Source organism: Pseudorca crassidens, chromosome 1 (assembly GCF_039906515.1).
Source record: "Pseudorca crassidens isolate mPseCra1 chromosome 1, mPseCra1.hap1, whole genome shotgun sequence".
NCBI classification, from domain to species: Eukaryota; Metazoa; Chordata; class Mammalia; order Artiodactyla; family Delphinidae; genus Pseudorca; species Pseudorca crassidens.
The window spans coordinates 94,607,882-94,622,179 of NC_090296.1; the positions used below are offsets into that span (position 1 = coordinate 94,607,882).

The following is a 14,298-nucleotide window of genomic DNA, read 5'->3' on the forward strand; positions in this document are numbered from 1 at the left end:
GAGAGGGCAGTGTGGGGGGAGGAGGGGGTGGAATCCAGCGACTTCTCAGGCCATAAGAATTCCTGCTCTCCCCCTCAGTCTGACCCTCGTTCTGCCCGTCTGGGCCACGGCAATGCCCACGTGCAGGGCAGCGGGGGAAAAGGAAGGAGAGACGGGTTTGCTGGTTTGCTTGGCCGGGCACCAGGAGCGTGAGCCCTGCCCCCCTCCGCGGACTGTCTCCACTTGCTCCTCTCCCCCTCTCCGCCTGCCTGTCCCTCCGGGCTGCTCGGGCGCCACCACTACTGTCCCCAACCCGCCCCGCCAGCCAGGCCAAAGGGCGGCGTGACTCACGGCGCTGCCACCAGCCCACAGCTTGCCCACAGCGTATAAAGGCTGCGGGGTTGAAAGGTGGCAGAGCCTTGCCCGACCTGGCCCGAGGCGCACAGAGTATGGCCGGAGGCGCGGAGCGAGGCCGCGGGGACGCGGGCTGGGGGCTGCGCGGCGCCCTGGCCGCCGTGGCCCTGCTCTCGGCGCTCAATGCTGTGGGCACGGTGTTCGCGCTGTGCCAGTGGCGCGGGCTGAGCGCGGCGCTGCGAGCGCTGGAGGCGCAGCGTGGCCGGGAGCAGCGCGAGGACAGCGCCCTGCGCGCCTTCCTGGCGGAGCTGAGTCACGCACCTCGCCGGGCGCCCGCGCCACCGCCAGATCCTGTGAGCGCCGCGCGCAACAAGCGCAGCCACGGCGGGGAGCCGGCGCAGCAAATCCGCGCCGAGAGCCACGACATGCTGTTGATGATGACCTACTCCATGGTGCCGGTAGGCGGGGTCTCAGCTCCCCTTGACGCCCCCGCCGGGGTGAGCGGCGTACAGTGTGGGGAGAGAGCCCTAGACGCCCTCTCCTCCCCCGGCCAGACGGCAAGGTGCCGTGGGGAGAGGTCCTGGGTGTGAGCCCTCTGGGGAAGTCACCTTGGCAAGCACCTTAACCCTCTGGGGTCAGTTTCTTCATTGTTAAATGGGGGAGGGAGTGAAGGGGTAAGTCTTCCACCTCTGACGTCGTTCAGTCTGCAGATAAATGAGCGGAGTAGGCAGTGTTTTTAAGAGCCTGCTTCCTAACTTTGGACATAAGTTTTCACCTTCTGGTGTGCCAGGAGCCACAGCAGCCCCGGGCTGTGCCTGTGCAATTCGTAGGGGCCCCCTGAGAGCACGGAGGTAGCATTTCTGAGAGAGCGCAGGCTTCTTCAATAAAGGGATTCTTTCCCTGGCATGATCTAGTGGTCTGGCGTTTCACCTGGCCTCGGCTCATCAGCACAAGACTGCCGACCTAATAGTCTCTGTTTAAGTGAAAACAATCAGCCCTAATTTTACCAACCCCGGGAACTTTCTACGGAGAAACTTAATCTTGTGTCTAAAGTGCTTAAAAATAGTGGAAATCAACATAGCGCAATTTTCTTAAAACGCAATGTCAAAGCTGAGGTTCATCATATGGGCTCTAAAAAGTCTATGGAACTTCAGAAAATGTCAGCGTGTGCTCTCGCAGGCGCGTGCATCTAGGGAGAGTCCATAGCTTTTCGTTAGATTTTCAAAGGGGCTCCATTGCACTACCCCCAGAAGGTTTAAGAAACACTGCTGTTAAAAAAAGTATTTAAAGCAAAGCCTCAGAAATCTGTTTTCTAGTGTTAACTTTCTTTGCTTTTGCTGATTTTAACTCAGTAATTATACATTTAGATCACATTGCAGTTCCCCATTTCATTTCATTATCCGTTACAACCACTATGGTCTTATTTCACTTTAAAATTACAAAGATTTCAGTTCTGTCACCTCAAGTCAAGTGTGAGCCATATTTTGGAATCCTAGGTATTTGAAGATAAATCCACTTAAACCTGTTATAGAAGTTTAAAAATATCTTACATGAGCTGAAGTGCTTTTAAAACTACATGGAGGACTTCCCTGGTGGCCCAGTGGTTGGGAGTCCGCCTGCCAATGCGAGGGGGGAGGGGGGAGGGGAGGAGGAGGGTGGGGGAAGAGTTCGTGTCCTGGTCCGGCAGGATCCCACATGCGGCATAGCGGCTGGGCCCCTGCACCACGGCTGCTGAGCCTGCGCTCTGGAGCCCCTGCGTGAGCCACAACTAGTGAGCCTGGGAGCCACAACTGCTGAGGCCCGCGCGCCTGGAGCCCATGCTCTGAGGCAGGAGGGGACCCTGCAATGAGGGGCCCGAGCACCGCGGCTGAGAGTGGCCCCGGCTCGCCGCGGCTGGAGAGGGCCCGTGGGCAGCGGCAGGGACCCAACGCAGCCAAAAATCAATCAATCAATCAAGGAGTATTTTATATAAAAAAGATAAAGTAAAACTACATGGAAGTACTACACACTTCAAACACATCTTTTGAGAAAGATCACATTTTCCATTCCTGGATTCAGTTTTTACCCACGTTATCATTTAGAAATCTGGGCCCAAGCAAAAATTTCGAAAAAAAGAACTCTGTGAAACAAAGAGATCTCCTTAAGAGAATTCACTCTTTCTTGGCTCTCCACCACGCATTTTGAGAGGTTTTTGAAATCATCTGAGAAGGATGCATCTGAACATCAACATTTTATATTTTTAATCCTGCTTTTAAGGTAGAGGCTTATGTATCCAAATTGCATCCTGTTCGGTCGCTAACCCAAGAGAACGCAGAGACTCATTTCTGTGTCAATATGAAAGCTGATTTAACTACCACCACCTGCTCTGTTGCAAGTCAGCAGAAACATTACATTTGTCAGGCTGAGAAGCACTTGTAGATTATCCCCAACTCATCTTCCACTTGCAATGGGTGTGCTTTGACCTTTTGGAGTCACTGAGGGACTTTCTATGCAGGCCAGGAGAAAGCCACTATCATATTCCTCTTGGGAGTAGTTCTCAAACAGTAGGCTTAGGGATCACCTGGGAACATATTAAAAATGCAGATTTCAGGGCCCCACCCTCAGATTTGTAGAATTATAATCTCCAGAATTGGCTTCCTTCCTGATCCCCATTTCCCCCACCTTCCCAACCCCTTGATGAGTTTCATACAGGTGGTCTAGGTGCCACACTTTGAGAAAAGCTCCTCTAGCCCATGGCTTCTTTAATGCGCATGTGAATATTTTGGGGATCTTGTTAAAATACAGATTCTGATTCAGAAGGTCTAAGTTGGGGCCTGAGCTTCTGCGTTTGTAGCAAGTTCCCGCTGACATCAGTGCTGCTGGTCTGAGAAAAACACTTTGAATAACACCGTTCCAGAGCAGTGGTTGCACATTGAAATCATATGGGGAGTTTAAACATGACTGATACCTAGGCCCCACCTCCCAGAGATTCTGAATTAATTGATAGGGGTGGTGCCCACTCACCAACACAAAGGACCTTGGCATGCCTTCCTGATGACGGTCAGCTGTGTTAAGCATCGCACGCTCATCAGTTCTCCCTTGAGGCCTCTACTTTGGGCAGAGGAACCAACTTAATTGGTGAAAAGCCCTTTACATACTTTATTTTAGCAACACTCTCACCATTCACCTTTGCAGATTTTTCTCATTTTTACTCTCTGTTTTTCTCAGAACAGAGCATTATTCACATGAGGAAACAATTTTTAAGAACTTTCTCAGGGCACCTTGAGTAGAAAAGCTGCTAAGAGAACTATTTAGTGTACAGCATGGAGTTCAATGTGCCCACTTTTGAAGGTTGAAGTCTACACTTTCCCTTGCCCTTTTATATAGCACCAGTAGGTCTTGAATGAGGGTGAAATCAGAAGCCCCATGTCCTTAGAGATCTAGGAACAAAGAAGTAAGCTGTATGCAGACTAATTTCAGCATTTCAAAAAGTCTTCCAAAAAAGTCTTCTTAAGCCAACTGACACTTCTAAGTTCTGTGCTTTTGGCTGAAAGTACATCAACTCAGCGTGGTCATTCTGGTTAGCACAGTCTGACCGGAAACTGATTGGCAGCTGTAAATGACTTTGTTGAAAGGGCAACATAACTAATTATTACTTAAGTACAGTTAGTTTGGTACGGCCAAACACATTAAATCTTTAAAAGTAAGTGGCTACTTTGGAGAAAAGTAATAAAAGGGGCCCTGGGTACCAGTGAGTAATGGAACCCATCTGCCAGGAACTCCTGCAGGAGATGCTGCTTCTGTTTAGTCTCCACTCCCTCACCACCCCTCTTCTCCCTCTTCCTCTCATCAGTTGCTCTTTCTCACCCATTCTTCAGATCTCACTCTTATTGATGTTCTGGTAGCTTTATCATCCTCCCTGAAATCTTAGGTCGAGCACCCAAGAAAGTTTCACTTCTCACAATGTGCACCTTAACAAGCTTTAAATAGATCAAAGATTTACATTTAAAAAATGAAACTCTAAAATTGCTAGAAGAAAATATGAGTAAATTCATTTTTAATTTTGGAATGGGGAATACCTTTCTTTCAAACTATAACTCAAAAGCCTGAAGCAAACAATGAAATAAGTAAATTTAACCACATTTAAAAGGCACACACAACAACAAAACTGCATCACAAACAATAAAAACAAATGCATACACCATAAACAGAGGCAAAAGATAAATGACAAACTGGAAAGAAATATTTGCAGCTCATATCATAGGTACAGGGCTACTCTTCTGAATATATATAGCAGTTCTAGAAGTTGATTTAAAAAGATAAGAATTTAATAGGGAAATCTGCAACAGAAATAGGAATTCAGTAGGAGTATGGAACAGATAGTTCTCAGGAAAAGAAATACAAATTTCTCTTAAAAACACAGGAAAAGAACTCTTGATTCAAAAATGCAAATTACAACTGCTCTGAAATATAATTTTTACCTGTCAGAATGGCAACTGCAAAGGTTTGTCGACATATTCTGTTGGGGAAACTGAAGGGAAACAGACATGCTCTTGCATTGCTGTTTGGAGTGCAAAATGCTACAACCCATATGGAAGCCAATTTGGCAATACCTTTGGATTACAAACCCATTTACCCTCTGACCCAGTAATCTTGCTTGTGGGAATTTATCCTGCACAACAGACTTTATCACCTCTGAAATGACGTATGCACATGGTTATTCATTGCAGAATATTTGTAAAAAGAGAAGACTATTAACCTGTGTCCACTACAGGACTAGTTAAATAAACTGACCTATACATCCACTGGGATACGAGGTAGCTGTAAAACAAGAATAAGTAAATTCTCTGTGTTCTGCTATGGGAACAATCCCCAGGATATATTTTAAGTGACAAAAGTGTAAGGAAGAAGGGGGAAAAAATAAATGAAATTAACAAAAGTATTTACTTAGGGAGGGTGGGGATGAGGTGGGAATGAGCCTTTCACTGCATAGCTTTGTGCATCATTTTGACTTTTGAACCATGTGATTGTGTTACTCTTATCGTGAGTGAAAAGGCCATAAGCACAAGGTTGCATGGCAGCTGCCCCTGGGCTGGGGGCCATAGGGCATGGTAGGGACTGCTCCAGCCCACGGTTCATGTGCTGTGTCTATAGGGGAGGCTTTTGCTGTGGCTGCTGTATGAGAACGAGAGCCCAGTGTGCCTGATCTTTTAATTTTGTCAAGAAAAGTAAAAAATCTGACATTTTATGTGAAATCTCTTGGCTTTGAAGTATTGACAAAAATTCCCTCAAAATGTTTTTGAATTGACTGGCAGTGTGTTGGGCAAACAACACTCACATTGTTAGGGGCCATGTTAGGACTTCCAAGCTTAGTTTGCAGCAGGCTCACCTCATAATAATGAGTAGTTTTGAACAAAAATGGCTTTATTTAGTTCCAGCACAACCTCCACCCCCACCACTGATTTCCCAGCCTGGTTCTGAAAGGATAGTGGTATCTAGGCCATTGTTATCATTATTGGTGGTTAAATGGAGATGGTTTTTTGCATTCAGTTTGGTTTGGTTTGTTTCATTTTGTTTTGTTTCTGGCTGTCTCTAAACATTAACTCCACCTTCGGAGGATGGAGATTTCCTGTCACTATGGCTTTTCACAAACATGTGTTCTGAAGGTCATTCTCAAGGAGGAGATTCCAGCTATGTTAAGCAGTAATGCATTATAGCAAACAGAACTTTTCATGATGATTGCTATGAGGTACACTTATATGGATCTATGCATTATCTTGTTTACAGGGGACAAAAATTACATTACCTGTAGTTACAACTTCTGCTTGTATGGATGCTATATTTCCTTGAAGGAAAGGAAGGTAACCCCTGCCTTTCCCACTCGAACTGGGTCACTTCCAGGGTGTAAAAGCTGAGGATTTAGACCAGGGGTTAACAAACTATGGCCTAAGGTCAAATCAAGGCTGCTACTTGTTTTTGTGCAGCCCATGACTTAAGAATGATTTTTAAATTTATAAATGGATAGGAAAAAAAAAATAAAAAGAGGAATAATATTTCACGACACCTGAACATTATATGAAATTCAGGTTTCAGTAACCATAAATACAGTTTTACTGGAATACATCCATGCCCACTTGTTTATGTACTGTCTGTGGCTGCTTGACACATGACAACCGGAGAACTGAGTAGTTGCGCCAGAGACCATACGGCCCACGAAGCCTAATATATTTTCTGTCTTGTCCTTTGCAGAAAACTTTGCCAACCTCTCATTTAGACAGTGGTCCATGGGAACGGAGGGGTGCTAGGGATGGTTCCTTTGGAGAGCTAATTTAGTAAAATCAGGGTTCTTCTAGCATAGGGTTAACCCTGGAGTTTAAGACCTCCCACAAGGAAACAGAGCCCAGGACAGAGCTGCCCTGAGACTGTGGTTTCACTCTAGAGGGAGGCTGTGGGGCTGAACCAGCCCTTAAGCCTTTGCTCCCCATAAGCTGACTTCCCAAGTCAAGGGCAGTCAGTGTTAGGACAGCTTTTAGCCACCCATTTAACCCCACATCTAGGCCTTGTTTCACACCCCATCTATTCTCTTCAGTTGAAGGGGAGAAACATATACCCCATTAGGTCCTGTCACATGAAGTGGACCCTAATGAGAGCTCAGAGGCCTGATAGAGCAGAACAAAAAAAGACTGGGCAGCCAAAGTAATAACCCACACGGAGAGACTGGGAGGTGGGTTTCTGTGGCCTTCCTCATAGCAGCATGTGCACGTGGGCACTTGGGATGTCACACCTGACACTGTGGGGTTAATTTGCATGTTAGAAGCCATTTCCAGGTATCAAGGGTAAGAGAGAATTTGAAGCTACATCTCTGCTAAGACTGTGTCTGGTATTGGTACTGTGAACACACCCATAAACTTCACTCACATATCAGGTCATGATGGTATGTGAGGAAGACAGGAGAGAGTTGGCCCCTTAGCTACATCCTTCAGACACTTTCTTCATTGACACATATTTTGCACACATGAAAATAAAGCATTCAGTGTAGATGTACAGTTGTCATGATTCTCTAAGGATTTATGTGAGAAACAAATGGGTCAAGACTGAGCATCTGGACCCGTAGGGACAGGGAAGTTGTGTTGACCACATGAAAGGCATTAAACCATTTGGACCTGCTCTCAGGTCCTGTGGCTATTCAAAAGTTCCTAGCTTCTTTCTAGCCAAAGCAGCAGAGGTGAGGGCAACAGGAACAAGCCTGCTGAGCCTTTACAGCCTGAGCAGGATGGACCTGCTTGGGCCTGGTGAATTGTCCACTCTCATCTTTTTCTGCTGTTTCCCTGCCTTTCCTTCAACCTTCACTGCCACTGTGCCAAGGATAAAATGAACTCAAAGTCATGGTCCCCCCCTGGAAAAGTGCCACTCCACTCTGGGGAGACAGCAGAATCCCTCAGACCTGCCTGTCATTTTGTACCACTGCCCACTAGATGACAGGCTGAGATCCTTGGGCGGAGAGCCCTGTCTGGGTGAGTTGCAGAACAACTGCTCAGATCACGGGTCTTCCAATGCCAAGGGGCTGTTCATCCTCTGTAAAGCCCATGTCTCAGGATCCATCTTTGGCTGTTCCAAGCTCACCTCCACATGGCGCTACTGCCACCTTCAGCCATTGTGTTCCTGCCCTTAACTTGAGAGACCTGGGATTCCTTCTTCACAGTCAGGTTTGCAGCCCAATTCTCTCTCCCTGATGCTTCCCTGAGGTATGTTGTGGCAGTCGTCTGATGCACGAGTCAGACGGATTCTCATCCCGGGCCCACAGCTTGGTAGCTGGGTGACCTTGGGCCAGTCTTTTAATTTCCCCAACCCTCAGTTTCCTCCTCTGTAAGATTAAGATAATAGCATGCACTTCATAGGGCTGTTAGGAGGTTTAAGGGAAATAATGTAGGTAAAGGAGAGTGCCTGGTATAGTCAGATTTCCAGTAAGTGTTCATTGTTGCTGTTACTGAGATTAATCACTATGACTTTATCATGCAGCCCTCCTTGTCCAAAGCCCTCAGTATCTTGTTTCTGGGTTTACTCTTCATCTCCACTTTCTTCAGAATGCCAAGTTGTCTGATCATATGTGCTTTTATCAGCTGCTGCTTCGGGATCATATTTGGCCTTTTGAAGCCTAGGGTGGCATCACACCAACCTAAATCATCTTGTCATTGAAAACAAAACAGAATTAGCCTTGATATGGGAACAAGCCTTCTTCAACAGTTCAGGCTTTCCTGGGGCCTCACCCCTTCTTCATGGCCACTGATGACGAGGTTTGACACCCACTAGAAGAGAGTCACATTCACCCCATTTCTGACTGGCGTAGCTGTTGTTAACTCCTGCTGATTCCTGTTGGTGGCAGTCCTGAAAAAAGTTTTGGGTGCTTTCATTTGGAAAATTGACAAAATGTGAGTGGAAGGTAGAGCAAAAAACTTCTAAGAAAGGAGAACAATTTACTTCTTAGGGGTCTCATGTTCTCTAGGATGTAAGTACCTATGTGAGAACTATCAAAATAGTCTTTATATCTGATAAAACATACTTATCTGGAAAAAAAGACGTTTAAAAAAATCTACATTATTCAAACTCTCCTTCCCTCCCTCCCCCCGCACCAGAAAAAATCCTTGGCCAAATCTAGTTGACATTCAAGCTTCATTTACATGCATTTTATCTACAGACTAAAGGTCATGTTGTGTAAAACAAGATGATGATTTTAGGTTGTAATTCTTCTACAAAGGGAGCATTTTTCAGCCCATCAGTTGCTTTTTTTTTTTATGTAGCTCTTTGGGTTTTAATAGCTCTATATTTTAAGTAGATATAATTTACTTCTAGTCTGACTAAAGTTGAGACACAATTTTCTTTACTGAAAGGTAGAGTTAAAACAACAAGGCCAACTAAAGATCACTTAAAATGCAATTTGTTCTGAACACAATAGGTAGAATAACCCCTTCATCTTGCCACTCAGAAAGTTTCTTGTGCTTATCAAAGTGCTGGGAACTTTGGAGATCCTGCATTGGCTGTATGTAAAAACTGAGAAGGACTTGGAAATGCATTGTGGATAACTGTACCCAAGCTAAAATGATGAGCTGGCAGCTGCAAAATAATTCCCCAGTTTTTCAGTAATTTAGTGTGATTGGGGTCTGGAATCCTTTCTCTCAAAGGTAGAAAAGGCCTTCTCCCTTTAGGCAGCATTTGAGGACCTTGGAATCAATCCCTGTGAACAGGAAGACCTTTAGAGAAAAATCCTTTACAGTAAGCATCAGGGCAGTGACAAAGAGAGAAAATCAATCCTCACTAAAGTGATGAAGGCAGGTTTCATGGAGGAGACAGAACTTGTAATGGGCAATGAAGAGTTGGTGAGATTTGAGCAGGCAAGGAGGGAAAATCATTCCAAGTTCAGGTAATAACTTGAGCCAAGGTCTAGGGACAGGAATGAACGTAGTACAAGGCTTGGAAGAGCAAGAAGCTTTCCTGCACTGGGGAGTTTGGGCTGTGGGAGAGGAATTAAGATGGCTACATGAGAGAGAGCCTTGAATTTCTACTTTTGAAAAGTTGAGAATGAATCTGATGGGCAATTGGGAGAATTTTTCAAGGGGCAATCATGAAGAATGTGGTTTTATAGGACAGGTCTGTCTGTACAATGCAGGAAGGACTGCACAGGGGAGAGACAAGAGACAGGAAGAAAGTTAGGAAATTATTGCATTAGTCCAGGCAGGAAATGGTTCTGTCTGGCTAAGGTGATGGCATCAGAAATGGAGAAGATATAGATCCTAGAAATACCAAGAAATAAGGATGCATTGAAGTTGGGAACTAATTGGATATAAGAAAGAGAAAGGAGCCACCTGGTCCAGATCCATCCAAAGATGGTAGCATCATGGACAGAATTGAGGAACTTAAAGTGGGTTAGTTTAGAAGTGAGGATGCTAAATTTGTTTTGAGACTGAATATGAGAGGAAAAAGAGGGAAGGAAAACTGAAGGGTAAAAGAATATTCAAGGAAAGGAGAACCCATTTCTTCCAAGAAGAATTCTGTCTTCTCTATGAGAGGTCTTTACAAGTCTAAAAATTAAAAGGCAGACCCGAAAGCCTTTATGTGTGTTTACTCCTAGCTCCCCTCTTAGCTGTGTGACCTTTAACAGATCACTCAACCTCTCTGAATCTCAGTTTCCTCATTCTTAAGAAGGCAATGACAGTAGTATCTACCTTAGGTGTTATCATAAGGATTCAATTCAATAATCTATGTGAAGTCCTTAGCATGGTGCCTAGAACTCAATATATGTTAGCTTGTTGTTACTGATATTTAGTATTTCTCAAATCCTTCCTTTTTGTGCTTCAGGGACTTTTGAAGCCTTGTAATTAAAACAATGGAGATTGAATCAATAGAACTTGCCAGAGAAAGGGCAGGTTCTAGAATAACTCCAAGGTCTGGCGTCTCGGGTGCCATAAGGGAAACACACAGACTTCTAGAAAGAATGTTATTTCCCAGATAGTCATTTTTATGGTTCATGGGTTCAATATATATGCTTGGTATTGAATTTAGGGACGTTAATTATACTAAGGATAATTTGCAAATATTTTATTCATGTTCAAGGTGAACTCATGCATTTATCCTTTCATAGACCAAATCTTTTGAACCCCATAGGAACAGCATGTTTGTCAAACCAACAGTTCCATCCATCCAGTGTTCTGATGCTAACATCATCAACAATTATTTTGTGGGTGAGCATCTCAACCCAAGGGCATCCTCTAAATATTTTCTGGGCTAACCACTTGTAGCTATTCTCTGAGCGGAGGGAGAAGGAGACTGAGCAGGGAGTAGGTTGACAAAACATCTTCACAAATGTTTTTGCTATGTACAAAGAATGCCAAAGGGCAGAGTTTGGGATAATGGATTAATTTTTTGTCCATTCCCCCAACATTGGACAAGTTACTTAACTATGGTTTATGTATACTTTTCTGACTATAAGGTGAAGATAAGAATGCTTAGATAAAAATCAAAAATTAACTGAAGATGCTTCTTGAAGGAAACAATGTGAGCACAAAATATTGTTATTAACAGTTAGTGAGAGATTATTCCAGCAGTACTCCTGCTTCAGAAAACTCCATTAGAGACCTGGGGGAGACAAGTGATTCTTAGCTCACTTCAAAACACTCATCTCTTCCACCCCTAACCTCTTCTGCACTTATTGTCTGTATCACACAACTAAAACTTTGTTTGTGTACAGTTTTGGTCTCTAATTTGTCATCTTTGGTCACCTTGTCTCTTTAAATATATCTCCACTCTTCGCTAGACCTCTAGTGAGGTATTTGATGAATACCTCTTCACTCATAAAATGCATCCACAACTCAGCAAGGGCAAATATAGACTAAGGTATCTGACAGTCTCTGAACCTAGTTCCTTTTCATACTAAGAGTTTTGGAGGTGTGTGTTAGTTTCGGCATGTAGTTACTGAGCACCTACTATATCACAGGCACAACTGTGGGTGCACAAGAAACAGTATGAACAAACCATGCAAATCCCTGTCCTGTTGGGGCTTATGTTCAGTGGGGGAAGAGGGGAGGAGCTGACAAGAACCAAAGTAAGTAAATTATCTACAATATTAGAAAGTGATGAGTGCTGTGAAGAGCAATAAAGCAGCGTTGAGGACTAGGGAGCAGGAAGGGGAAGATGCAACTGGAAGTCTTCTGGGTGGGGAAGGCCTCACTAAGAAGGTGACATTTGAGCAAAAACTTGAAGGAGGTGAGGGAGTGAGCCATGTGGAAATCTAGGGGCGGGCTGTTTAGGCAGAGGGAACAGCAAGTGCAAAGACCCTGAGATAGGAGAGTGTCCCCAGAGCACAAGGAACAGCAAGAAGACTGGGAGAGGATAACTGGGGGAAGGAAAGACAAGAGGACCAGTTCAAGTAGGGCCTTGCAGGCTGTTGTAAAGCCTTTATGGGGAGTCTTTGGAGGATTTTAGGCAGAGGAGTGATATGATCTGACCTGCCTTTTCAAAGGATCACTATGATGGGACTAGACTCTCTGTGTGGGGAGGGTGGGCAGTGGTAGCAGGGAGGCCATTTATTTAGCTACTGCAGTAAAAAAAGACAGTGGCTGAGGCCAGGGTGGTAGCAGTAGATATCTGATATCTATATATCAGATATATCAGATATATCTGATGTCCAGCTGATGGAATTTGCTGACAGCTTGAATATGAGGGGGGGAAAAAAGGAGTTCAGTGACTTCAGGGTTAGTGGCCAAGCAGTGGAAAGATGGAATTGCCATTAATGAGATAGAAGAATTGCAGATGGAATAGTTTTGAGGGGAATATCAGGAGTTCAGTTTGGGGTATGTTGACATTGAGATTTCTGTTAGATGTTCAAGTGAAGATATTGAAGAGGCAGCTGAATACCAGAGTCTGGGAGGGAAGGAATTCCAGTTGGAGGTATACCCAGGAAATAGTGGAGATGCTGAGCATGATAATACTCATGACCTGGACACAGGGAGTTTCTAACCAAGAGTCTATCTACTTATTATTAAACCCAGATTATTTTCCTTAAAACTCTTGTATAAACAACAAATTATATTAATTAACTATATTGCAAGCTTTTTGTACCCAGAGATTGTCTTACCTTTATAAACATAGGGCCCAACTTATCAAGTATTTGTTAATGAATAAATAGGTACTTCTAAGTCGTCAGAAATACCTTGGAAAGAAGTTTAAAAGAAATCTTTCAGGGATTAGGTAATATGTAAGTCAGTATAACAGATGCTAAGCGCCTGTTCCAGGCAGTGTGGGTGCACACTGTGGTGATAGGAAAAACAAGAAAGGAGCCCTCAGGGAACTCATCAGCTAGTGGGAGGGGAAAATCCTCAAGCACATATGACAGAACGAAGGATAGTAAGACCCGAAGAGAAGTAAGAATAAAATCCAATGGGCAATCAAGAAAGGTTTCAAGAAGAAGGTGGCATTTGAGCTGAAACTTGGGAGATGGGCATGGCTTCAGAAAGGGAAAAAGGCCCTTGAACGGCAGGTGGTTCATTTTAGGTGGAGCATGATAGAGGGAGATGTAAGAAATGTCTGAAGTCCTGGCCTTCATTCTTGAAAATTATTTTGAATATAGAATTGAGAATGTTTCCCTTTTAGTACTTGAAAGACGTCACCCCACTATCTTCTCACTTGCCTGTTTGCAATGAGAAGCCTGCTGTTCTTGTCTTTGTTCCTCTCTGTGGGTTGTGTCTTTTCTTCCTCTGGCTGCTCCTAAGATTTACCCTTTACTGAATGTTTTAAGCAGTTTTATTATTATATGCCTTAGTGTCATTTTCTTCATGTTTCTTTTGCTTGTGTTTTGCTGAGCTTATTGGAAATGTGGGTTTATAGTTCTCATTAAAATTGGGAAATTTTCTGCCATTATTTCTTCAGATATTTTTCTGCCCACCCTGCCAGCCAGGGACTCTAATTACACATGTATTGGGCTACTTTAAGTTTTTCCACAGCTCACTGATGACCTGTTTGCTTTTTAAGTTTTTTTTCTCCATGTGTTCCATTTTGTCTAGTTTCTATTGTTATGTCTTCAAATTCATTAATCTTTCTTCTGCTCTTAGTCCCACTCAGTGTACTTTTCACCTCAGACATTCTAACTTTCATTTCTATAAATTGGAATTGGGTGTTTTTTAATATTTTTTAATTTGCTATTTAACATGTTCAGTCTTCCCTCTAGCTTCTTTTTTTTTTTTTGTGGTACGCAGTCCTCTCACTGTTGTGGCCTCTCCAGTTGCGGAGCACAGGCTCCGGATGCGCAGGCTCAGTGGCCATGGCTCACGGGCCCAGCCGCTCCGCGGCATGTGGGATCTTCCCGGACCGGGGCACGAACCCGTGTCCCCTGCACTGGCAGGCGGACTCTCAACCACTGCGCCACCAGGGAAGCCTGCCTCTAGCTTCTTGAATGTTCTCTTTCCTGCTGAGGAATGAAGAATTCATTCATTCACA

The 14,298-nt window shown here is 44.3% G+C and overlaps 1 protein-coding gene across 2 annotated transcripts in view; it reads left to right on the forward strand.

Moving 5' to 3' along the window:
- Positions 1-236: 236 nt before the first annotated feature.
- The window catches only part of GLDN (gliomedin), a 68,705-nt gene continuing 54,643 nt past the window's right edge, over positions 237-14,298 (forward strand). For both annotated transcript variants that reach the window (XM_067746980.1, XM_067746990.1), the window contains exon 1: positions 237-791. In XM_067746980.1, the coding sequence (XP_067603081.1) occupies positions 429-791 (363 nt within the window). In that variant the 5' untranslated portion in view covers positions 237-428. The remainder of the gene's footprint in view (positions 792-14,298) is intronic.